At 53.8% G+C, this 21,910-nt stretch overlaps 1 protein-coding gene across 7 annotated transcripts in view; it reads right to left on the bottom strand.

The window, feature by feature from the left end:
* Window positions 1-21,910, bottom strand: part of BCL2L11 (BCL2 like 11) — a 49,871-nt gene that overhangs the window by 8,880 nt on the left and 19,081 nt on the right. For all 7 annotated transcript variants that reach the window (XM_051836354.3, XM_070068802.2, XM_051836352.3 and 4 more), the window contains one exon: window positions 8,060-8,169. In XM_051836354.3, the coding sequence (XP_051692314.1) occupies window positions 8,060-8,169 (110 nt within the window). The remainder of the gene's footprint in view (window positions 1-8,059; window positions 8,170-21,910) is intronic.

Below are 21,910 nucleotides of genomic sequence, written 5' to 3'. Positions count from 1 at the left end.
GGGGCCGACAGAAACCCAGGGTGGGCTCAGGGGCCAGCATGGCCCTCCGCACGCACGGCGGTGCCCGGACAGGGCCCACTATTCCCTGTCTGGGGGTGAAATGAGATCACAGAGCCAGGCTGTGCACTGAGGCTGGAGACCCCTGAGGGATCCCCTACAACTCCGCTCAGACGTCAGCACGGGGCAGGGCACAAACCCACTGGGCCACGGACTGGGACTCACAGGAAAATCTGCACAGAGGGTGCTGCACAATGCAGGTTAAGACAGGGCAGAAGCGATATCAGGAAAGAGATTTCTCCTGGCAAACGTGGGCTAGGGAAGGGACACAGGTGATGCTAGCTTCAGTCTTACTAAGCTGAGGTCGCTCCTAAGAGACAAATCAGAAAGCAGGATGAGTCCAACGGCCCCGAGACTCTCAGGACGTTAACTCGTCCCAAGCTTGTTTCCTCTAGAATTTCAACACCGAATGCCCAAGATGTCTTGAACATGAACAACTACAACAACAGAAGACGGATCTTTAAGTGATAACAGGTAATGGGAGACTGATTCTGGGCCATGAGACTGGCGAGGACAGACCGAGGGAATCTCTGCTCCAGCTCCCTCAACGTCCAATTATGTGGATGCTGTGTGTGCCCACGGGGGCTGCCACAGCCGCGGTCCAAGGTGGCTGAGGGAGATGCGACAAGAAGCTCCCCCGTGATTCTGACGCGAGCCACCCGTCTGCCTGTTCATAGTCTGACCATGCAAACAGTATGTTTATCTATGCCATGCACATATGCACGTGTGTACATACACTATGGTACTTTGTGTGTGTGTGTGTGTGTGTGTGTATGAGAGTGCTTCAAAAAGTTTGTGAAAAGTTGGAATTAAATTAAGAGACAGGTTTATTCTGGTGCAAACACACCTGAAATCTATGCATGGTATTTTCATAAAAAGCATTTTCCATGAGCATTTTGAAGACCCCACATGCGTATATGCACGTGGTTGTGGGCACGTATACCCATGCGTGGCAACCAACAGTAGGCCCCACATGTGACGAGCGGATGCGGGAGATCCGCAAGAAGACCCGGCTTTTGTCCACTGCTAGACACCCAGAACCAGTCCGACAGCAGCGGCTGGGATCCCAACGCGGGCTTGGGAGTCTGCTTCTCTTTCCGGGGTCAGCCCGCGCTGTCGCTGCAACACCGCCGGAGACAAGTTCACTTTCTATCTGCCACCAGAGCAGCGGGGACATTTGCATAGCTCATGCCTAACAGTTCTGACGTCCTCACAGCTGGTGCAAGGACGCCCAGGTAGCTCTCGCTCCCAGATGTGGTGGCGGTGCCTCCACCCCGGCACCAGGAGGGCGCTGTCTGCCTACACTGGGAGGCTGACGCACACTTGCCCTTGGGGGTCACCGGCTGGGTTGGCTCCCTGCCCCCAGGGCCACGCTAGCTGCAGGGACCCTGGAGGACCACCTTCAAAGCCTGTCACTGTCCTAGAACTCTCCACAAAAGGAATTTCTATCAGATGAGCTACTGGACTGAGAGCTGTTCTGAACCGCCCCGGCCTCAGAAAAATGCTAAGCGAGACGTAACACACTTTAACCACAACTAAAACCTCCCTGCTTTGGTTCAGCTGGTCGAAGTGTAGCGGAGGATGATGCAAGAGGCTTATTATTTGTGTACGGCTGCAGAAGGGCCCCGGCTTGCTTTGTGTGCATCCTCATTTCCTCCTCAAGAGATTTCAAAAACCCCCATCTGACCCCCCTGCAGTCCCCTCCGGGCACCTGCACCTCCTGATGGTTACATGTGAATGGCCTACGGCCCTACAACTGCAGGGCCGCCCTGCAGGTGCAGCACCTGCCAGGCGGATGGAGCCCTCGCATGCACACGCGGTGTGACTCAACACAAGGGCATCTGGCTGAGCCCACCCAGCCGTGGAAACACAGCCCAGTGCTCAGTCTCAGCTCACACCCGGACAGGCACAGCGTGTGTCAACAAGGGCCAAACACATGCCTGTTGAAAAAGCACTCCCAGGGTGTTGTAAGTGTGACCCTTAGGGAGCGATGGAAGACCAGCTGGGAAGCACTTCAATTATGGTTCAGAGTGAGAGAAAACAGAATGCAGGAGACAGCAAGTGACTGGATTTTCTAGTTCCGCCTTGAAATGTTCTTATTTAATCTTTGTTATACTCCCAGCACATGGGCTAAAAAAATGGGTCTCCAAAGGGTTAAGGGGAAGAGCCAGGGTTCAAGGTCCCCAAGTCCCCAGGCTTCTCAGTGATATCTGCTTCCCCATGAGCCCACTCTCTCTTCTCCACAAGTCACAGAATGCACCTGTTCAGGGAGGCAGCAGTCCATGGTCAAGATCATCTGGCCGGCACCGCGGCTCACTAGGCTAATCCTCCGCCTGTGGCGCCGGCACTCCGGGTTCTAGTCCCAGTCAGGGTGCCGGATTCTGTCCCGGTTGCCCCTCTTCCAGGCCAGCTCTCTGCTGTGGCCCAGGAGGGCAGTGGAGGATGGCCCAAGTGCTAGGTCCCTGCATCCGGTTCCTGGCTTCGGATTGGTGCAGCGCCAGCCATGGTGGCCATTGGGGGAGTGAACTAACGGAAGGAAGACCTTTCTCTCTGTCTCTCTCTCACTGTCTATAACTTTCTCTCTCTGTCTGTCAAAAAAAAATTTTTAAAAAAATAATCATCTGAGCACATGCTCCCCTGAGAGCATGGCAGGAGAAAGCAAAGTGCCCCTCACCTTCCGATGGGATGGGGACAGCGTGGCCTAAGTCGGGGGTGGGCAGCTCCTAAAACCCACACACCAGAGGACCTCCCTCTTCCGGCTCCCTGAGCCTGAAAACCCTGTCCCAGGACTGCTCTTGCCATGGACACTGCTGCTCTGCAAACCCAGGTGAGTGAGTCGAGTTGAGGGCAGGCACCTCAGCAGGTTGTGAGGCAGGCCTAGCTGGTGTTTTGTATTTCCCACGTGAGATGTCATTATTCCTTGCATGGCTTATTTCACTCAATGCCAACATTCAACTCCCGGAGGCCTCCAAAGGATGCCGTCTGAGAACACGCTGGGTTTACCAAGCAAACCGCAACTCCGGCCTCTCCCCTTGTATGCTGCTTACAGAAAAACAACTTCCATTTACAAAAACAAGGGTCAGACGGCACAGGGGAGCTGCACGTCGTCGGAAGGAGAGCTCAGAGAGACATCATGTTCACACACGGTACAGGGAAATGCTAGCGCACTGACACTTCACTTAGACTTCTGTTTCATCAAAACCGGTCTGGGGCCGCCTCTTCCACTCCAGGTTATCTGATGCAGGGCAACACTTTGGTCTACATGCACTCCCATCAATTCCTGCCTGCACATGCCCCGGACAGAGTAGGAAGTACATAGCGTAGACAAAGCTGCCCTGTGCTTCTTGTGATCACACAGTGAGAGGGCTCCCAGTCATTCCTGGCCACATCCAGAGAATCCGCAGCGGCTTCGTGTGCTACCCGCCCACTGCAGCCCTCTGCCAGGACAGTCCCTGTGCACAGAGGGTCAAGGGTCCCAGCTGAGGTGTGAGGTGCTCCAAGAGCAGCAGTGTGCTAACATTCTGAAGGGCCCAGTGCTCCCTCCACAGCCTTGGCCCCAGCCCATGGCCAAGCGTCCTGACCAAGGGGCCTCCAGCAGCTGTGTCCCCTATGGCAGACCACCATGGCCTGCACTGGATGGCGCTACTCCAGCGGATGAACCGGCACACAAAGGCAGGAGTGAGGGCAGAGACCGGTGACAGCGCCCGAGGAGCACCCAGAAACCTGGCCGTCCTGTATTGGGGAATGCTTCAAGGCGCAGGCTGCCCACCCTGCACCACACAGCTAAACGCAAGCCACTTGCCTTCTTCATCAATTCTACCACCAGGAGCACCAACGTGCTTGTGCTACCCCAGCTCGCACCGACAGCCCCAGCCTGCCGTCCTTGGCATCTCCCAGATGGGTCCCGTGCAGCAAAGCTGGCCACAAGGAGCTAACACAGCACACACCACGTGTGGGCAGAGTTCATTCAGCAACAAATGCCTCTCGAGAGCTGCCCTCTCCATGGTCCCCAGGCTTTGTCCCACAGCGCGTTCTGCACATGCCTGTGCTACGGAAATCGGGGAGGTGGCAAGCAAGCATTGATACGTATATTGGGAATTACACACGATAACCCACTGAATAAAAGAGGATCCCATGAAGCCAGGCTGGTGAGTCAAATACATGGAGTGGAAAGGAACGCTCCTCTTTCCTCAAGAGCTCTTTGCCTCCACTGCACATGGCAAAGCACACACCGAGCCGGGGAAGGCGCTGCCTGGGATGGGAGGGTACCAGTGGGTGCTGGGGGTCCCTTGACTCCATGCACCGAGGGAACAGCACCGCCTTCGGAGTCTTCCTGCAGGAGATGCAGAGCTCGACCCTCAGCACGCAGACACCGCAGACAAACCAAATTCAGGGAGGCTGGAAGTTACAAAGAGCCCCGACCTTCCAGTGAGTGTCAATGGTCACCAAAAAAAACCCCCGAGGGACAGTTCCAAACGAACAAAGCCAAAGAGACGAGACGGCAAACTCAAGGCGAGATCCTAGACTGGGTCTTGCACAAGAAGTTGTTTATTTATCGCAGACAGTGGGGACACTGTTGGGGACATTGGATAAAGGTTCAGTAAGGTCCACAGATGACATCACTGTCAACTCTGTTCCTCTCCAGGCTTTGATGGTTACACAGCAGTTGTGTAAGAGTACTTCTTATTCTTAGGAAATACACACAGCGGAATTTAGGACATGTGAAGGGGTACCAAGTCTGCAATTGGTTCTCCAACCATTCAGTAAGTCATAGGACACCACATCCTCGGGGTGGCCAAGCTCCGTATACACGATGGCACAGGATTCCCGAGAACCTACACACACCCCACGTCCTTTATCTCCAGATGATTTATAACACCCAACACATTGTAAATGCTCTGTAGACAGTCACCACGCTGTATCACACAGGGAATGAGAAGAAAAGTCTGCACGTGCTCAGCACAGAAGCAATTCTTTCTTGAGTATTTTCAATACACTTGGTTGAACCCAAAGACGTGAACCCCATTCAGAAGGCATTAAAGCAGATGTGGGCAAACGCTAGCGCTGGGGACCCCGAGGGGTTAGAACGAGCAGAGCTTTGTGTGTAACCCCTGCAGCAGTGGTGCCAGTTGGAAAGTGCTTCAAGACAAACATCCTTGTAGGGAGAGAGAGGACAGGTCACTCGTCCAGCCCCGGGGAGGGAAGGCGACACGCCCTGGACTTGGCGCTCACCTGTGCCTCTCTCACCTGCTCGTTCAGGGATTCAGCCTCCAGCTGCAGCTCCCACACCGCCCCCGCCGCCCTTAGGTGGACTGAGCCACATGACAACTACATGGCAACTTCCTTTAACAGGAAAAATGGGAAAACACCCTCTCGGGCTTCACAAGATTCGTGGCAATAAAAGACCAATGCTGTAAAACAGACGCTGTCAGACGCTAAGCAAATAAAGAAACCAATGATTTTATTTAATTTATTTATTTATTTATTTGACAGGCAGAGTGGACAGTGAGAGAAAGAGACAGAGAGAAAGGTCTTCCTTTTGCCTTTGGTTCACCCCCCAATGGCGGCCACAGCTGGCACACCGCGCTGATCCGATGGCAGGAGCCAGGTGCCTCCCCCTGGTCTCCCATGGGGTGCAGGGCCCAAGCACTTGGGCCATCCTCCACTGCACTCCCGGGCCACAGCAGAGAGCTGGCCTGGAAGAGGGGCAACCGGGACAGAACCCAGCGCCCCGACTGGGACTAGAACCCGGTGTGCTGGCGCCACAGGTGGAGGATTAGCCTATTGAGCTGCAGCGCCGGCCTGAAACCCATGATTTTAAAAGGCTGAAAAACGCAGCCCAAACCAGCGCAGCACTGCACACGGGCTTGCCAGCAATCTTGCCAAGTCGCTATTTTCCAAGACAGGCTCGCATCTCTTTCCAGATCTCCACACTGCATATTCAACAATGGACTGTGGGTGACACAACTTCTAATCTAACAAATGTCATGAGAGATGCCTGCAGCTGCGCGGGTCGCTGTCCAGAGTCAGATTTTTCCAGACTGATTATGAAATCCGGAGACTAGACTGGTCTCTAGGAAACTCAGGTTCCAACTAAGATCCACCTGTCCTCCGTTCCCTCTGGCTATCTGTGACTATGAGTCCACGCTGCTTTATTCCTTACAGGCACGATGAAGCACACAGTGATGAAAGCCTGCCCAACGGCACCATGAGGCCAGCTCCCACTGACTGTACCCAAAGCACAGCAACAATTAGTTCATCTCACTTGAACACACAGAAGCGACCACCTTAACCATGCACTCACACATGCAACTGCCAGCCAGCCCAGGAGACGAGGGGGGAGGCTACACATTTGTCACCCGCCATCCTCTCGTCCTCCGCACTGAGGCAAGGCAGAGTGCGACCCAATGGCCGGGGTCTCAGGTGTACGCGGCATGACCTTTGACTGACTTCCTGGGGGACGGCCATGAAGGACTTGGATGCACAGCAAAGCCCCAGACCACCCATGTCACTGACCGCTCAGCTCAAGGCCACCATGGAGGTACAAGAGCCAGGTCCATGTGGGCAGGCCGGCAGGAAAACCTGGTGGTGTCACCCATTCATGCTTGGCGATTTAAAGAGACACTTTTACCAGCTGTCATTAGAGACCTGCAGTTCCACAGCCAATGGCTCTGATATGACCCCAGAGTTGGGGGGCTGTGCAGGCTCATCTCAGGTGTCCAGAGCCCACAGCAAGTGGCACGTGGCCACCCAGGGCCCACCACTCAGCCCTCGTGGGCAGCCTCTTCAAGCTGGCTGGGGAAACAGACAGGCCCAGCACGGTGGTCAGCTTGCCGCCTGGGCTCAGAGCTGCCTTTGTGTCCTGCATGTGCCCAGCCATTCTCTGGCAGGGGCCACGTCTTCCCCATGTCGGTGTGAGGACCAACCTCCTGCATGCACGGTGGCCCCGCTTCTCAACAGCTCCTCCCGGTCAGCAGGGAGAAAACCAAGCCCAGTCACAGGCAGCAACACAAAGTCCCACTGGGCAAACCAAGGCACAGGAAGTGGGAGGTGGGGGGTGGGGGTGGCGCTGGGGACACCGACACAGCGGCAAGCTGCAACGTCAACCAACCTTCCAAAAAACAAACAAAAGATGCCCTACCATTCGGATCAGCTAGAAGAGAGATGGCGAAATCAGAAAGAATGATATGTAATTTATCTTCTACAAACTAAGACTCGCTCTTCCTTTTGGATAGGACAGAAGCCTGTTCAGACACCATGGTGCTCGACAGCGTGAGAGCAAACCGCAATCGCACCCTGAGCCACATCTGCTGGGGGACTCCTCCTCTGAGCCAGTCCTGTGCTCCTGGTGGTCCCAAAGCCCAGACAGCTAAACATGCGCCCCCCCCCCCCAACAGGGGGTCACTCCAAGAGTCACATCTACTCCACCAGGCAAGAGAAACAAGCAACAGATACACTGTTTCCCAAGAGGAAGCCCTAGGGCTACATTATAAAAAAACGAGCTATCAAGAACACACCTGCTTTAGCAGCAGCCAGCTATCCTCTCTCAAGGTTTGCATGCTCCAAATTACAGGCTAGTAATTAGTGGAGTCCTAATGCGTTTCAACATATGGGTGTGCAGGGGCAGGGTGGGGTGTTGACTCAGCGCACCTGCCTGTGGCAGGGCACCCTTTGCATTAGTGCTGGCACCTCTGCCTGGCACGGAGCGATGCCTGTCGCTGGGACCCACACCCCTGACGTGGGTGGACAGCTTTGCTAACGGTAAGCAGTGGAACTATCTCAGAGTCCATGGGAGAATCCCCGCTCTGGCACCGATGCTTCGAGACCGCACCCAAGAGTTCCTCGGGCAGCTCAGCCTGTGTGTACTGGATTTGTGCCTTCATCACTGGCAGTCAGCCCCCAGACAAATTCAAAGTGAGGGCAGCAAGGACACTGGCAGGCCACAGGAGGGCCGGGGTTGGGGGGCATGCAGGGAGAGAAGGGGTAAAGAAAAGCTCGTTACCCTGCGTGGGTAATACGCGTTGAACTCGTCTCCGATCCGCCGCAACTCCTGCGCGATCCAGGTCTCCGGACGCGTGTCTGCAGGTTCAGCCTGAGACTGCCTCATGGAAGCTGCAGCGGAACAAACACAACAGAATCACACTGTGCTCCACCGGGGACCCGGGCAAGGCCCAGGAGGAAGGTCCCAGGCCCACGCCCGCCTCGCCAAGGTCACTCACGTTCCTGGAAGCCCCCGCCCTCAGGAACTGCAGCCAAGCACTGAAGTGGACAGTGCTCCCTTGGTCAAGGAAGCAGGGCTGCAGTTGTTCCCCGTCCCAAGAGGAGCAAGCCCCGGCCCACTCACACTCACATTTATACACACTCACACATATATACACACTTACACACACACTCAGACTCACACTCTCATACATATAAATATACACACACATACATACACACTCACATATATACACACACTCATATACATACAAATATACATATACTCACACACATACAAACTCATAACACACTCATACACACACACACTCAGAATCACACTCTCATACACATATAAATATACACACACATACTCACACACAAAGGGTACAATACCAAGAAATATGCTCGTAACAGGGTAGAATCAAAAAGCTTAGCTGGTCAGGGAACAACTGCTTTGTGATTACAAGGGAAAAATTCCTAGGAAAATTTCCATCACCCAGGAACGTGAAAGCCAATGGTTGTCCCCAAGTAAAACAAGTGAGAACCTGAGAAACCTGGATGGGTTGATTTCCTTTTAAATTTTTATTAAAGTTTTATGCACTTATTTGAAAGCCAGAGTTAGAGTTAGAGAGAGAGAGTTAGAGATAGAGAGAGAGAATCTTCCATCTGCTGGTTCACTCCCCAAATGGCTGCAACAGCTGGAGCTGGGCAGATCTGAAGCCAGGAGCTTCTTCTGGGTCTCCCACATGGGTGCAGGGGACCACACACTTAAGACATGTTCTGCTTCTTTCCCAGGCACATTAGCAGGGAGCTGGATCAAAACTGGAGCAGCCAGAACTCAAACCAGTGCTTATATGGGATGCTGGTGTCACAGGGGCAGCTTAACCTGCAGGGAGATTGAGTGACACCAACGGCCAGTGCTCAGCAGTGCAGCCACAGGGCCGCAGAGCAGCATGACCGCAGGTTTCTCTCTCTGTTAATGCAGCTGCTGAAGACCGGGGTAAGTCGGCCAACACTCGGTGGCAGGGGAAATGCTCGGGGTCTAACAGCAAAGGCGTCTCTCTCTGCAAGGAGAAGAAAGATGCTGGCTGTCACCCTGACATGCGTCCCTCTGCAGGTGATACCATGAACAGCCTGAGATGGAGGAGTCAGAACGTGCGTCAACAGCAGGGCCCACGCCTGGCACTGGCCATGCCGAGGTGAAGCACTGCACCTGGTCCAGCAACACAGGGAGGTTCTGCACTTGAACTGCTGCTCGTGTGCTACTCCTTCATTCACCGTGCAAATGTGCATGCTGCACTCACGGCTCAACACGCACAGCACGCGTTAACCACAGCCAGACAGGTAAACACCCCTGACGCTCGCATTTCACAGTGGCACTGAACACAGACCGACAGGTCAGTGAGCCTGCTGCTGGTCCCTGGCTGACAGTCCTTAAGAGCGAACACCTGGGAAAGGTTTTGCCAAGTCGAAAAACTCTTGCCCTGTGAGTTTAAGGATGACCCCACTGGGACAGGGGGCTGCAGAGGGGCAGGGATTTCCAGGAGTCCATGCCAGGCAGGGTGGAGGAAACCTCTCCAGTGTCTGCGCTGTGTGAGTGAGGGGTGAACTGCCACAGGCGGCCCTGGGATGGCGGGCAGGGCCCCTGAGCACCCGATCATATGGAAACTGACCCCGGCTGCACTTCTGCCGCGCAAGTACTCGTAGTGCGAGTCTGTGAAAGCCGACGGAAATGACTACATGGGCAGGAAACAAAATTTCAGAGTAGACGCAACACTAGATGATGATGATGACGATGACGACGACAATGATACAGCTCACTCCTGTGTCCTGGGGCTGCAGACATATTGCTGGTACCAAATTATTACTTTTCTTTTCATATATCAGCAATTAAGCCTTCTTTCTCCAACTGTAGAAACTTTTAAAAAGCAAGCTCACTCTGATGGTGAAGGAAGACACTGGGTGTCTACTGCAATCCTGCTAGCGGCATGCAGAGACACGCGCGACCCACGAAGACGCACAGGTGTGCAGGCGGCCAGCAGAAGCCCTGTGGCAGCTGACAGGCCACCAACACTCTCCTCTCCAGGGCCTCGGGCCCCACTCCTTTCTCATGACACGTGCCTCAGAGGGAAATCTGCCTTCAACCCTGGTGGCAGAATGCAAAGACAAATCTGTGAACTGTAGATCCACATGCCTCGTGGAATAGTAACAGTCGCTGGTCAAGCGACCCCATGTTTCATTAATCAAGACCTTCACTGGTGTACCCAACCTCCACGACTGTCCCCTAGGGGCCGGGGTACACCCCAGCCCAACACAGGACACCCAAGCCCTGTGCCCAAGGAGCTCCTGTCCACGCTTGTGCATTCGGCACTACACTACTCCTGGACAAGGAGACTCACAAGGACACGTCACATTCCTCGGAACACGGAACAGAGCTTGCTCTCCCGGGACCCCCAACCCCACGGGGACGTCTGCTGAACACCGGCTCAGAGGGCTATGCTTGGCCCACGCGTGGGCTGGCATCTGGAAGCCCATCCAGGGCAGACGCTGTCTCATCAAAACAGGCACCCAGCGAGCACACCTGACCGGGCCAGCCATGGCGAGGGGGGCCTGGGACCCTGGGGGCAGATACCACTCGTCTGCTTTCCAGGTAACTGTTCTGCTGTCTCGGGAAAAGGAGAAAAGCAGATGGCCTGTTTCTTGCAGGGGAAAAGTTCATGGATAGAAACAGATCCAGGACACCTGGCAGGGAGACAGGGAGTGGGTGTGGCTGGGAGCCCAGGGAGCTGCACCCACCCGCTCTGGGTGTCTTCTGAGGACATCTAAGGGTCAGGGGAGTCCCATCAACCAGAGAGAAAGGTTGGGGGCGGGCTCGGCACACACTAACTGCCAATAGCTACTGGTGAAGAAGCAAGCTGGCAACAGTCTAAGGTGTGGGCCTAAAGAGCTGTTACAGAATAGCAAAGCGCAAGGTGACTAAAGGCACAAGGAGAGCCAGCCCGGCTGCAACGCTAACACCTGTTCCTCACCCCACCCCCATGCTCTGTTCTGTTAATGCTCAGCTTCTCTGCTGAGCAGCAGATTCAGTTCTTAGTCCTTGAATCCCCAAACCTAATAGCCAGCCAAGATGCACAAGCAACACTTGGTCACGCAGGGAGCTCGTACGACAAGCACGCTATTGTGAGTCCTGGGAAAGGCATCCTATCCCTGGGCTTTAGAAGGTGCACTATAAACATGAATTTCTTTCTTTTTTTAAAAAGATTCATTCATTTATTTGAAAGTCAGAGTTACACAGAGAGAGGAGAGGCAGAGAGAGAGAGAGAGAGGTCTTCCATCTGCTGGTTCACTCCCCAGATGGCCACAGCAGCCAGAGCTGTGCCAATCCGAAGCCAGGAGTCAGGAGCTTCCTCCGGGTCTCCCAGGTGGGTGCAGGGGCCCAAGCACTTGGGCCATCTTCCACTGCTTTTCCAAGCCATAGCAGAGAGATGGATAGGAAGTGGAGCAGCCGGGATTCGAACCAGCGCCCATATGGGATGCTGGCGCTTTAGGCCAGGGCATTAACCCACTGTACCACAGCTCCAGCACCATGTAAACATGAATTTCAAAGACGATTCATCAAGTGACACAACATCCTTGGGGCACACGGGATGCTTCTCCTGCACCTCCTCACTAGCCTAATGCCCCTGACCATCAGACATTTTTTTTTGCGGTCTCTGGCCACACAAAAACAGCCCAGAACTAGAGGATGGGGTCCAGCTGGCCAACTTGTCAACCCGTCAGCCCCACAGTGGCACAGGTCAGAGCCAGAAGGATATATTCCCTGTCGCATCTAGTTTTGCTAAGTTCTGAGCAGAGCATGAGGATAGCAAAGGGCTCTGGGGGTACGGACTCCCGGGGGTATGCCTGGAGCCCGAGGGGTTCACAGAAGGCTGCAAACACTGGCCACCCCTTTCCTTGTTACCCTTACCCGGCTACAGCCACGTTACCCTAAAGGTGGTGTAGACCACAGCAGGACTGAACATCAACTACAAATATTTTATTTTGCCATCTGCAAAGTACCTGACAACCACAAATGCTGACATCTGGTTGGTATAAAAGCTCTTTTTTTTTTTGAAACAAAAGCTGGGGCTGGTGTTGTGGCACAGTGTGTTTAGCCGCCTGCAATGCCAGTATCTCATAGGAGTGCCAGTTCAAGTCCCAGCTGCTCCACTTCTGATTCAGCTCACTGCTAGTGCATCTACGCAGTGGGGGATGGCCCAAGTGCTTGGGCCCCTGCACCCACGTGGGAGACTCAGATGGAGTTTCCTGGCTCCTGGCATCGGCCTGGATCAGCTCCAGCCATTTGGGGAGTGAACCAGCAGATGGAGGGTTCTCTCTCTGCCACACCGTCTCTCTGTAAGTGTGCCTTTCAAATAAATAAATAAATACATTTTAAAAAATAAAGAGATGAAAGCTTTGATTGCTAAGTGGGAAGATCACATTTTCAACTTAGAAGGCAATTTTACGTGAACAGGAAGACTTCTTCAAAGGGGAACGTGGTGCATTCTCTCAGCATCTAAACACGCTCTTCCCTCCACACACCTGGCACACACACCACTTCTGGGTCCAGGTTTTCTTCCTTTGGGAAGAAAAGCCACTTAGCAAAACTTCTATAATCCAACGAGTCAGACACAGGTGATTCTGTTAAAAGTGTGATGAGTCAGTTGAATTTTCAATAAAATTCTTAATTTTTTTTTTTTTAACTTTAGGACTCAGGGTGAGCATCATGGCCCAGACTCATCAGCCTGCCACGCAGGATGCCTGTGCCCACGTAGGAGTGCCTGGGACCTGCTCCTGGCTACTCTGCTTCCTGCTAATGCACCTGCTGGCTGCAGGTGGTGGCTCAACTACTAGGGTTCCTGCCACCCATGTGGGGGACTGGAATGGAGCTCCCGGCTTCAGCTGGGTGCGCCCCTGGCTGGTGCAGGCATCTGGGGAGTGAACCAGCAGAGGGAAGATCTTTCTCTCTCTCTACCTCTCTTCTCTGTTACTCTGCCTTTCAAACAAATAAACTAAAAAAAAAAAAAAAATTCCAGAACTTACTGGTAGCATTATTTTCTATGGAAAATATCGTGAGGTATATTAACCCTTCTTTCTGTACTGGTGCAGGAGACAGGAATGGGAGAGGCAGGCATTTTCAAAGAACTTGCTACGTAAAAATGCATGCATGTTCTGATACTGAAGGGCCCCGGTGACTCAAGATGCACATCACTTAATTACCAAGCTGCTCTGGTTCAGCCACAGAACTATTTTCCAACTCATAAAGCAATTTTAAATCTTAAAAGCTCAGCAATTGAAAAAAAAAATTAATATCGTGGTTTAAGTGGTTGATAGTGAAATCAGACTGGGGCTTTCAGAAAGAACTTTCTATAGCACCACCAGCCAAGGAAGGAAAATAAGAAACCGAGGTTGTCAATTCATAATGAGGCCAACATCAGTCAAGCTCAACCCTCTGATTTCTCTCCAGCGCCCAAGAGCCTCTGCAGCCCCCGCTCTGAACAGCAGGTGTTCAAAGGAACTGAAATCACATCATGACACTCGCTGCCTCTCTCCTAAACCCACAGTGCTGTGCAGTCACATCTGAGGACGCTGGCACGCATGCTGCGTGGTGGCGGGGGTCACGGCGCACGAGCACGCATGCCTGCGATCCCAATGCGCTGGCAGGGCTGGCACGGTGCCACGTCTGATGGGCGACTATGGTTAGGGTTCCCTCCGTGCGGCTACAAGGGTTTCAACTGCAGTGCCGCAAGGCAAATGAACACTCACGGGGACGTGTCACTCTGCTGCTCCCAGATGCTCAGGCGTGTACCGACACTCGAGTGGAACCAAGACTGCATATCAGAAGTCATCAACATGAACGAAGCTCTGAATCCACACTCGACTCAGAACTGAGAGGGTTTCTCAGTCCCCAAAGGGACACTAAGGCACGACTGACGCTGGAGAAATGCTGTTCATTTCCAAGACCCCGCAGAACATGCCCAGCTGGGTGAACGCGGATTTTGACCGGCACTGGGACTGTGGGGCTGGGAACAGAAGAAGTCCCCTCCCTTCTGCCATCTTGGTGTTGTGCATCTTTACCCACAGAAGGGATTCTTCTTTTTTTTTTTTTTAATTAATTAATTAATTTATTTGTTTTGACAGGCAGAGTGGACAGTGAGAGAGAGAGACAGAGAGAAAGGTCTTCCTTTGCCGTTGGTTCACCCTCCAATGGCCGCCGCGGCCAGCGCACTGCAGCCGGCACACCGCACTGTTCTGATGGCAGGAGCCAGGTGCTTCTCCTGGTCTCCCATGGGGTGCAGGGCCCAGGCACTTGGGCCATCCTCCACTGCACTCCCTGGCCACAGCAGAGAGCTGGCCTGGAAGAGGGACAACCGGGACAGAATCCGGTGCCCCGATCGGGACTAGAACCCGGTGTGCCGGTGCCGCAAGGCGGAGGATTAGCCTAGTGAGCCGCGGCGCCGGCCAGAAGGGATTCCAACTACACCAAAAGCCCAAAATGCTCCTGTAGAGACCACTTCCTGGTTGGCTCTGACCCCACTGTTCACGCAACTCCGAAAGGATCCTCCAAATAAAGGTTCCGGGGAGACACCGCTGCCCCAGGGGCCACTCTGAAGCCCAGCATTCACTTGGGGAAAATAAAAACTCCTGCTTTCTACTCTGTCGTTTCCTAACTTGCAAACTAAGCCCTCAAATAGCTTTCTAAATCCCCTTCTCAATTCAGGGCTATCCTCAGCTTGCAAGAGGAGGGGAGCATGGAGTGGGTTTGCTCCAATTCCATAACAGACTCCCCTGGGGGACCAGGCTATCCCTGTTCCCCTCCATTCCCCATCAGCCATGGGCAACAACAGAGGGGCACCTGCACTGCAGCCAAGCTTTAGTGCGATCAATGAATGCTATCTATCAGCTCACATAGCTCCCAGAAATGAATCGAGCCAGAAACCAACTCTACACACATAACAGAGTGCTTCGGAAAGTACCATTGTGGGAAAAAGGGAATTAACAGACCAGTTAATTTTGCTGCATGGCTTTTCATAATATGCATTCTCTGTGATTTTTTTTTTTTTTTTTTTGACAGAGACAGAGGGAGAGAGTACCCATCCACTTGCATGGATTTACTCCCCAAATATCTACAACGGCCAGAGTCAAAGCCGAGGGCTGGGGACTCCTTCCAGGTCTCCCGATGGAAGTCCTCGAACCATCACCTGCCACTGGCTGCTCAGGGCCCACACTGCTGGAGCTGGGACACAAACCGAAGCTCTCCGCCGCGGGGCGTGGGCGCCTTAACTGCTGTCTTAATCGCTGGCTCATTGTCCAGCCCCTCATGAACCTTATTTGGAAACATTTTTACTTATTTATTTATTTGAGAAGCAGAGAGATGGAGGGGCACAAGCATGGCAGGCGGGGAGATTTTTGATTCCCATCCCTGGGTTTACTCACCAACTACCGGACATGGAGGGGGAGGGGATGGGGCGTGCACAGGAGCTGGGAACTGAGCGCAGGTTTCCCTGCCGCTGGAGCCCGGCCCTAAAGCAGCAGGGTGTGGGCATCTAACCCTGGGCTGCACACCCACCTCAGCCCTTCAAGAACTTTCTGAAGACCCCTTTCAACAGCCTAGGTAACTCCATTTTACCACCAAACTTTCTGGAGCTCCCCTGTAGATACACAGGCAAACCCTGCACCTCTCACTTCATGCTGTATTTTTCTGATCCGTTCTCTGTCAATTCCCCTGAGCCCCTCCCCCGCCATGAAATTCACCATGAGAAATTCAGTGACAGTACTGACCGCTGGTCTTCAAGCGTTTCCTCCATCTGTGTCCAGCCCAGGCGGTTACACGGAGTCAAGACAGCACGTTAAAAACTGCTGCCAGGAAAAAACACGGCAGCAAGATGCGGCTGGAGCCTGCAGACCTGCGCTCTGGGTGTGTGTGCCTGCTGCCTCTCTGTGGCCTTGAGAGTCGGAGTCAAACAAGGTGCTTTCATCACTTTCCCGAATGCTTGGAAAATGCCAGGATGGCCAGGCTGCCAAGCCGGACACGAGGCTGGAAACCCACGATCACAAGACGCCCCTGCCACCAGCGTTTCTCATGATCAAGTTCAAACCTAACAGCATTAGCACTAGGGCGCGGCGACTTCTCCCTCATCTTATCCCCATTAGATGACCTGAGCCGCGCCGTCCCACATTTAACATACTGCCAGACGCTGGGCTCCTGGAAGAGCAAACCCAGAGCCTGTGGCTCCTCCCTCACCCTGGAAGCCCAGCACGTGGCACCAGGCAGGGGACCCAGTCAGGAGTCCTCGCATGTGACACCTGGTCTCCTGAGACAGGCCTGTGTTCTCTAAGGCACTGCCACCAAGCTGAAGGACACAGAGTGTGCCCAAGTCCTTCCCCACAGCGGACTGAGAGGGCCCCCTCTAACCCCGCCCTTAACCCTGACTCCACTCTCCCCAGGGCCATGAAGACAATCTCAAGCCCTCTCAGTTGTCAGCCTTCTTTTTATCAAGGGCGATGCCACCACTGCCTCCTTCCAGGTGTCCTGGGAGCCCCCTGCTCCACCTCCCTGGTCACTGTCCCAATACCCCTCAGTGCTTCCAAAACGGCTGTCCTGCACGGCATGGAGCAGGGCCTGGCACACCTGGCCGGGGCAGCACACAGGGTCCCACGTCTGACCCTCTGTTTCCTTCTTTTGTAAAGATTTATTTATTTATTTATTTAAAAGTCAGAGTTACGGGGAGAGGGGGAGGGGGAGGTGGAGAGAGAGAGAGACAGCTTCCATCTGTTGGTTCCTCCCCAAATGGCTGCAATGGCCAGGGCTGGGCCAGGCTAAAGCTGGGAGCTTGGAGCTTCTTCCAGGTCTCCCACATGGGTGTAGGGGCCCAAACATTTGGGCCATCTGCTGCTCTCCCAGGCCATAAGCAGGGAGCTGGATCAGAAGTGAAGCACCCAGGACCGGAACCAGCGCCCATACAGGATTCCGGCTTGGCAGGAAGCCACCATGACGCCAGCCCCCTGCCTTTCCATTTGTCTACACGGCCCCTGGTCCCACGAGGTCTCTGGGGCGGCTCACCTCCTCCTACAGCCTTAGCTTTGCTGCAGAGGACTGGCGGGCTTCAATGACACCATGTTATTTTGAAAGACAAACGTTAACTCCCAGAGTTAAGTACGGTCCCACGAAAAGCCACGCCGACGCGCTTCAGGGAGGAGATGTGAACTCCACAGCCCTTGTGCTGACGCTGCACGCGTCTTCCTATCCAGACAGCTTCTTCCCAACAACCCCAGCACAAAAGAAAATGTTTACAGACCTCAACAGGTTAGTAGGTTTGGGTAACTATGCATTGTTTACAGCCCTAAATCTGATCCCGGGGGTGCGGTAGGGCAGGAATGAGAATTTCAAACTACAAATAAAACAGTTTCTGACTGCTGAGCCTGTGCGGCTTCCTCTACAGAGTTTGACACCAGCAGCAGGAAACAGGTGGCAAACATCTTTTCTCCTCAGTTCACATCAAGGTCTCAGCCAAGACCGTGCAAAGACACGCATCCAGCCCAACAGCAAAACCCGAATCCTGAAAAGCTACACCTGGAACTGGTTTCTACACCAAAGGATGGAAAATAGCCCATCTGTATTTTCACTGAGCCAACACTTAACGGCTACCCACAAAGCAAGATTGCAATGAACTCAGACACGGGCTCTCCCCAGCACACCGTGAGGATGAGCCCCGCCAGGAGAGCTTGCCTCTTAACACACTCACTGGCAGCTGCCTCTTTTTCTGTTATTTTGTATAAAAAGGAAAAAAAAAAAAAAAACAACTTCCACTTCCGCTTCCATCCCAGACACTGTTTTGCATAATCACAGAGATGCGACGATTGTATCCGGACAACGCACGGGTTTCAACCTCTGTCCTTCAAGATACACGGCTGACCCTGGGGGCTGCTCTGACTCCTTCTTAGAAAACCCCTGAACGCCTGTGTGTCCTGAGCAGGCCCATGAAGCACTGGTAGGAGGGTCAGAGGCAAACACAGCCCCACAACCACAAAAAGCAGATGTTGCAAAAACCAAGCACCTGCCTGGAAGACCTGGAAACCGAAAGGGTTAACGTTAGCTGCGAGTCTGAGTGGGGTCATCATGAAGATGGCTGCAGCCGGCCACCCGGCCCCCGCTGACCACTCACGCGCCCGCTCCACCTCCGGCCAACGGGCAATCCTGAGGGCCACCCCAGCGGCCTTGTTACAAACCATAAAGGTGTTCTATAAATAAACTGTGCCACGCTCCCCCGGCAGAGCACTTACTGAGTCACAGAAGGAAAAGGACTTGCACGGGGCTCCACCAGCCCAAGCGTGAGTGGAAGACATAAAACTGTGTGAGAGACTGTGTTGGTTTGCTGGTTTGGAAGGTCTTTCATCTGTCCTGGTTCCCACACTCTTCCTCCCCTCACCCCCACCTCCCCTGACGCCTGAGCCCTCCCCAGTGTCCCTGGCTGCTGGCCAGCTCGGGTCCCTAATGAGCTTGAACATCCGGCAAAATGGCCTGGCCATCTTTGTACTCAGAAACCCGCAGTGCCATGTGCCTTAAACCGGGGCTGTGCTTTTAGTTCAGTAAGACCAGGACACTGCTCCCCAGCCAGGGCAAGGGACTTGCCCAGGGCTGCCACGGTCAGTGACAGGACCCAGACTGGACGGCGTCAGGTGCAACACTTCGTGCCACACGATCAGCAGAGGCACAGAGAGAACGCAAGGTTAGCTAGCGCCTCAGGGCGCGCCACACTCACTTTCCAGAGCGACTATGGTCCTGAGCTTCAAATGAGGCCCTGGTAAAATCCAAGTACAAGAAGGAAAAGAGGAGGCAGCTCTGGCTTGCACACAGCACCGTGTTACGTATCCCGTGGTGTCTTCAGTCTACCACCTTGCGCCTTCCTGGGACTCCCCAGGCTGCTTTCTGGGCTGCTGAGTGGTTCTGACTAGGTTGGCTGGATTTGCACGAAGTGCAAGGGAAACCACACCCTACCTTCTCGGATGTGCCAACATTCTCTCTCTCCAGAATTCTCCAGGCTACTTTTAAGAAATTTCTCAAAGGATCAAAACCAGACACATCAACAAGATCTCTTCCTTCCATCTTTTCTCCAGCACACTGAATCTACAGAGAAACTCACTCAAGAAAACCTCAAGGTTGGGGCCTGCGTTGTGGCACAGCGGGTTGAGCTACAACTTCTAACACCAGCAGTCCATGTTAGAGTGCCGGTTCAAGTCCCAGCTCCTCCACTTTCAGTCCAGATCCCTGAGCCTGGGAAGGCAGTAGAAGATGGCTCAAGTGCTTGGGCCCCTGCACCATGTGGGAGACCCAGATGGAATTCCAGGCTCCCGGTTTCAACCAGCCCAGAGCTCTGTCCCCACCCTGAAAGTGACATAAAATCTGCACACCCAGGTCCAGCAGACAGAAGCCAAGTGATTGCCATCACCGGGCTGTGCGGAGCGTGGATATGTGAGCAGAAGGCAGGCACGCACTCCTGCAGGAAGCCACTCACGGGTGCAGCTCTCACTCCTGCCCCAGGGACCATGAGGCCACGACCAGTGGATGGAAGAAGACCCCCCTGCAGCTGCCTACTTGGGGTTTATTCTTATGGGCACTGGCTTGGCAACCCACAACTGAACTCACGACCACATGGATCTGGGTGGAGGAGACAACTGGGAAACCCAAAGTGAACTTGGGTTTCCCAGAGGGCGCTGGGGAGGCCAACTCATTCCAAGCAAATACTGGAAACCACAGAGCGTGGCCGTTCCCCTGGGGCCCACCCTGTCCACCAGGCAAATGCTGTCTGTACAGATGCTGGCCTAGGTCACCTGATAGCACGAGGTTAAATGGTTAAAAAAAAAAAGGATCTAAAACCACTTACTCAGAAGTGAACACGAAAACCCAGATTCTGTGTTATTTTCTCACCAACAAAATTTAATCACCTCAAGGAAAGGTGGGAAATTGTTTAAAATTTTTTGATTCGATTCATATACCAGAGCACTTCCCATGCTCAGCCAACGAGCCACCATGCACTGGATTCTGAACAAAACTCACAGAATGCTGGGTGGAAGGGAAAAGTGATTCAGGCCGTAAGAACCTTGTCCAAGTGCCCACCTTGATTGCAGTCAAGTCTCTGCAGGGCCCACCTCCAGCAGGGTCCCCAGCTCAGCCCCCAGCAGCTGGAGCAAAGGTGGCGGGGGGCTTCAGTTGTCTCTCTGTGGTCCAGAGATCTGTGAGTGAGGCCAAAAGCTCTTCCCAGGGTGACGTCCGGGTTCCCCAGCAGATCAGGGGTGATCGGCACCTCCCTGCCACACCCCACCGGGCCGGTTTCTAGAAAGGATGGTTTTCTTCCTTTTTCCAGTCTGTTGTGGGGCCCAGCGGGTTAGAATGACAGCAGCATGTCCAGATGAATTCACTTCCCTGTTGAGTTTTCTCTTCCTGAAATGGCAGCTCCTTCCCACTGAGCGGGAGAGCACACGTCACCACGCTCATGCTTCTGTCCCTCCCGCGGCTGTGACAGCCCATCCGGGAGCATCAAGGCTTTCCACCCACTGGCTTGTTTAAAACTTCCACCACAAAACTCACACGCTGCTAAGGGAAATGGCAGATCCCAAATGAGGCACCAGGGGGGCTCACGTGCAGCTACAGGACCGCAGGAGAGGGGCCACAACCCTGGCCGCCCCTGGACAAGCCAGGACGGTCAACACCGCATCACTCAAACAAGACACGCACGGTGTGTGTAACCACAGAATGCCGTGCGGGCCAAGGACGGAGAGCAAAACATACACTGTATATCACATGCTAGACTTACTCGATTGCAACACGAGCTATGATGGATCCGCAGACACAGAAAGGCATCTGTCAGGGCGGGAGTGGCGGGGCAGTGGGTTACGCCCCCTTGCATGGACGCCCACCCCCCACATCGGAGCGCCAGGATGAGCCTCATCACCCCCACTTCTGATCCAGCTCCTTGTGAATGCACCCTGGAGGCACCAGATGAGGGCTCAGGTCCTTGGGTCCCTGCCACCCATGTGGCAGACCTGGACGGAGTTCCTGGCTCCTGGCTTCAGCCTGGCCCAGCCCTGGCGGTTGCGACCATTTGGGGAATGAATTAGCAGATGGAAGATTGATCCCTCTTTCTCTCTGCCTCTCAGTTTTTCAAACAAATAAAACAAACAAACAAGAAAATCTTAAAAGGACCACTTGTACAATGAATGCAGGATCTACTACCCAGTTTGATGCATTGCCCTCATCTTTTTGTTAGTTCTTGAATATCACCCTGGGCTGGCATTAACCACTGGACGATCTTTTAAACTCCACTTTACGTCAGGAGCATTTCTCCCAGACCACTATTCTTGTGACATCGCAAGGGCGGCACCGCAGTCTGTGACAAGGATGCACAATAACCTAGAGAGAACTGCCAAGCCCATGGGGATGCGGATGGCTTTCTGGCCGGCATAAGTAAGGCCCCGTGAGCATTTATGTGAGCATTCCCGGGACGACACGAGTGTCAGGTGCTTCGCGCTGTGCCTACAGAGCAGGGTCTGAGGGTGCGTGGGCGGCACAGAGCTCACAGCCTGGTGCAGGGTCAAGTCCCTGAGGTCTCCA

The sequence above is a fragment of the Oryctolagus cuniculus genome, chromosome 2 (genome assembly GCF_051225735.1).
Source record: "Oryctolagus cuniculus isolate XC-2025 breed Fujian yellow rabbit chromosome 2, ASM5122573v1, whole genome shotgun sequence".
Classification (NCBI taxonomy): domain Eukaryota; kingdom Metazoa; phylum Chordata; class Mammalia; order Lagomorpha; family Leporidae; genus Oryctolagus; species Oryctolagus cuniculus.
The sequence above is the reverse complement of the archived record's forward strand: the minus strand, read 5'-3'. Positions and strand labels throughout refer to the sequence as shown.